This window comes from Dromiciops gliroides, chromosome 2 (genome assembly GCF_019393635.1).
Source record: "Dromiciops gliroides isolate mDroGli1 chromosome 2, mDroGli1.pri, whole genome shotgun sequence".
NCBI classification, from domain to species: Eukaryota; Metazoa; Chordata; class Mammalia; order Microbiotheria; family Microbiotheriidae; genus Dromiciops; species Dromiciops gliroides.
This window is the reverse complement of record NC_057862.1, coordinates 655,610,322-655,614,858: the sequence shown is the minus strand read 5'-3', so window position 1 is coordinate 655,614,858 and position 4,537 is coordinate 655,610,322. Positions and strand designations below refer to the sequence as shown.

At 49.8% G+C, this 4,537-nt stretch overlaps 1 protein-coding gene across 1 annotated transcript; it reads left to right on the top strand.

The window, feature by feature from the left end:
• Positions 1 to 762: 762 nt before the first annotated feature.
• Positions 763 to 4,210, top strand: LOC122739481 (chymotrypsinogen 2-like). Its single transcript, XM_043981212.1, has 5 exons — positions 763 to 803; positions 2,134 to 2,212; positions 2,957 to 3,137; positions 3,315 to 3,448; positions 4,091 to 4,210. Exons 1-5 carry the CDS (start codon positions 763 to 765, stop codon positions 4,208 to 4,210), a joined length of 555 nt encoding a protein of 184 aa, XP_043837147.1.
• Positions 4,211 to 4,537: the final 327 nt, after the last annotated feature.

Genomic DNA, 4,537 nt, shown 5'->3' with positions numbered 1-4,537 from the left:
CCTAGGCTGGGCTGGGTGGCCTTGGACTCTGGGCTACAGGGCCCAAGGCCTCTGCCTGACAGGAGATCCTGGAGCAGGCCTTGGGCCATAGGGCTCCCTTGAGGGGATATAAAGGGTCAATGCTCCCAAATATCTCCCCAACATCACCAGGAACACCTCAGATTAAAGATTCATCTGGGTACCCAATGTCCTCTTTTAAAAGGCAAATCGTGGGCAGCTAGGTGGCGCAGTGGATAGAGCACTGGCCCTGGATTCAGGAGGACCTGAGTTCAAATCCGGCCTCAGACACTTAACACTTATTAGCTGTGTGAACCTGGGCAAGTCACTTAACCCCAATTGCATCACCAAAAACAAACAAACAAAAAAACAATAAAAGGCAAATCTCCCTGAGGATTGTAAAGATTCCTTCTCAGCCCTCCCCAAAGGGTAGAAAAATCCAAACCTCTGCTTTCTTCCAGATGCTAAACTAAAATCACCATCATCACAGATGATGTTTAGAGTTTTAAGGTTTGGGAAGCGTTTGACATGTTTTCTTATTTGATCCTGGGAGGCAGGGGCTGCTGTGATTATACCCATTAGAAGAGGGGAGGAGGGGAAGGGGGGATCCTATGAGTTGGGCTTGGGGGCTCAGCTAGGCCACATGTGTGTTGGGGGGTGGGGATGAGAGCCAGCCTTGGACTTCAGTTTATAACTCTCACACCTGTCCCCAGGCCGTGGAGTCTCTGCTATTGAACCAGTCCTGACTGGCCTGGCCGGGTGAGGATGCCTTCCCTGGATCCTGGACCCAGCAGGTCTCCTTGCAGGTGAGAGTGTGGGCCCAAGCTGAATGGGAAATGCCCTTCTCCCCCTCCCCAGGAAAGGGGTAGAAGGCCCCAGAGTACTTGGCCCAGGAAGGGAAGGTATACAAAGGCCTTCTTGAACCCAGGACCTGCTGGGGGTTGGGGGATGGCATAGAGGGAAAGGGTTCTCAACAGAAGGTGTGACAGGTATGGAACCAGGAATGGAGCCTCAGAGTCTCCAACATCCAGCAGGACTAGGCTTAGGCCCAGCTAGGCCAGGATCTCAGGCTCTACTGCGGGTAGAGGGGGGGGGGCCGGGAGGGGAGATCTTTGAGCTCATCTACTCCAACCCAACCAGTGTTTATTAAGCACCTACTCTTCACTAAGTATTGGAGACACAAAGCAAGGCAGAAACATTATTCCTGCCTTTAAAAAGATGACAGTATCATAGGAGAAACAATGTACAGAGGAAGAAACCAAAACAGGTTAGGTAACTTACCCAAAGTCCCACAGTCTGGATTGGAACTCGGGTTCTCCCACTCCCACAGCTCCTATCTGGCCAGCCCACAAAAGGCTGAGAACAGGCTGAGGCTGGGTTTTTATGTGGGCACAGAAGGACAAGGCCAAGGCATCTCTGTTTCAGATGCCTCCTCCTGCCTCCTCCTCTCATCAGGTGGGCCCTTAAGGGGAGGGCACCTCTGCGGTAGAAGTGACACTCCTTCCATTCTTTCCTTCCCCCCAGCTTACTGACGGCTTCCATTTTTGTGGAGGGTCCCTCATCAATGAAGACTGGGTGATCACTGCTGCCCGCTGCAAAGTCACATAAGTTAAGAGACGCCTCTGAGGGCTGGTCCAAGGCTTATTTCTGTATATCACCAACCCCCTTGGGCAATCTGGCGAAATACATGGACCTCTTTTTAAAAGAATATTTTTAAATGCATAAAATTGGGGCAGCTAGGTGGCTCAGTGGATAGAGCACTGATCCTGGATTCAGGAGTACCCGAGTTCAAATCTGACCTCAGACACTTGACACTTAATAGCTGTGTGACCCTGGGCAAGTCACTTAACCCCCATTGCCCCGCCAAAAACAAACAAAAAAAACAAAATGCATAAAATAAAATATGGAGGATTAAAAAAGAAACCTATTTTATAGAAGTATAATTATCAAAATATCAGAACTTCCAAAAAAATTTTTTTAAAAATATCAGAACTTCCAAGGTCTTGTCCCCCGTCCATCCCCCCACCCTCACCCCACCTATGCCCCAGGTGAGAACCAGAGAAGACAGAGGCTTCCAATTCTGGGATGGGGGAGAGGGTGAACTGGGCTGCTCATTGCCTTCCTCTGCCCCCCCAGGAGGAATCACAGCGTGGTAGTGGGTGAATTTGACCAGAGGTCTGATGAGGGGGTCGTTCAGATCCTGAAGATCCGGCAGGTGTAGCCCAGGTTTGGGGGGGGGGGAGGGAGGGGTCAGGGGATGAGGCTGAGGCCCAGAGTGGCCAAGGGTGTGGCTATCACCAAAAGCAACTCTTGGGATCCAAGCCAGGATTTAGAATCTTGTGAACATTCAGAAGTGGATTAAGCCAACTCCTATCTGATCACCAATTTCTTGTTGGAATTCCCTAGGTGATGGGGAACTCAACCTTATGAGCACCCATTCCATTGTGGGGTGGGGTACTGTTTTTTATTTATTTATTTATATGGTTATTTTTTATCTATCTATTTGTTTGTTTGTTTGTTTATTTGAGGGGCAGTGAGAATTAAGTGACTTGCCCAGGGTCAAACAGCTAGTAAGTGTTAAGTGTCTGAGGCTGGATTTGAACCCAGGTCCTCCTGAATCCAGGATCAGTGCTCTATCCACTGAGCCACCTAGCTGTCCCCATGGGGTACTGTTAATGTTCAGAACTCTTCCCTGGTGGCCAGCCAGAGGCTGTTTCCTCAACCTGTTTGGTCTCTGGGGCTGAGAACAGAAGGATTCAGTCACTCAGTGTGAGATGACCCCTGCTTTGGACTGGGGGGTTAAACCATACATGGCAATGACCAGATCTCGTGGTCAGAAATCTTGCCCCCTCCAGGCTCAGGTATTTCTGAATGGGACACGGGACTTGAGATCATTTCTGAGGGGCTCAAGTGGAGGCAAGGGCAAACCCCCAAGCAGAAGCTGTCCTCGTCCCCTTAGGTCTTTAATCACCCCAACTACACCAAGGCCCCCTACAGTAAGGACATGGCCTTAGTGAAGCTGGTCACACCTGCCCGATTCTCAGACACCGTGTCCCCCATCTGCGTGCCTAGTGCCAATGACTATATCCCTGAAGACTCCCGGTGCATCACTAGTGGATGGGGCAGGACCAGTTATGATGGTGAGTGTTCCGTGAAGGACAGAGCCAGGCAGGGGCTACCTCTGTGACCTTGGCCTCGGAGCTGGGCTTGGTGACCCCAGGACTCTTACCAGCTTGAAATGAGTGACCAGATACATACAGTCTTGTCCTTGACAGGACCCACCCCCTTCATGTCCCCTTCTGCCCATTACTCTCCAGACTACACAGGGCCCAAGAAGCTTCAGCAGGCAGCCTTGCCCCTCTTGTCCAATACCCAATGTGAGAAGTTCTGGAGCAGCCACATCAGCCCAGAGGTGGTGTGCGCCAGAACCAAAGGGGCTTCTTCCTGCAGGGTGAGGGTTTCTGTCTCTCTGGGCCCTTTTCCCCAAACCCTCCTTACTCACTGACCCTGTTCCTATATGCCCATCTGTAAAATTATTAAGTGCATTCTATGTGCCAGACACTCTGCAAAGAATTCTCCTTTCGGAGTCTCACAACCCTGGGAGGTGGGTTATTATTTTCCCCATTTCTCAGTTAAGGAAACTGAGGCAGAGGGTAAGTGACTTACCCAGGGTCATACAGTCAGTATCTGAAGCTAGATTTGAACTCATCTCCAGGCTCCATCTACCATGTCACCCAGGTGCCTTGAAATAGCAATACTTACTGTAGCTATTAAAAGTAGTCACTGTGGAGGCAGCTAGGTGGCTCAGTGGATATAGCAACGGACCTGAGTTCAAATCCAACCTCAGACACTTGACACTTACTAGCTGTGTGACCCTGGGCAAGGTCACTTAACCCTCATTGCCCTGACCCCCCCCCAAAAGGACTCACTGTTAGCTATCACTACATACAAGTATACAAAGCAAATACACAAAGTTTACATTCAGGAAATATGCAGAGAAAAGGATTTAGTGACCCCAGAGTGTATCACATAGCAGGCACTTAATAAAATTTTATTGATTGATTCTCTCCTCTCTCTCTCTCTCTCTTCCCAGGGTGACTCCGGAGGGCCCCTGGTCTGCCAAAAAGCTGAAGCCTGGACCTTAACTGGCATAGTCTCCTGGGGCAGCCAGGCCTGCGCACGTTTGAAGCTTGTGGTGTATACCTGCAACTGAGCTCCCGAGGGCAGCAGTAGTCTCGCCCATCCTCTTGAAATCTCAATAAAGCCCACTAGATGGCAGCAGCAAGCCAGCCTGTGCCTGGGGAGAGAGGGGCATGGCATTGGGCAGCAGTGGCCATGCCTTCCCTGACCTGAGGAATACTCTGGACCAGGTGTGCCTAACCTTTTTGGAATCCTGGCCCCTTTGACTGGAAGCCTATGGACTTCTCAGAACAATTTGGTTTTAAATGCATAAAATAAAATACAATAAAAACCAATTCCATTGAATAGTTTTCAAAATATTAATAGTTCTAAGTTCACAGACTTCCTGAAATCTATGTGT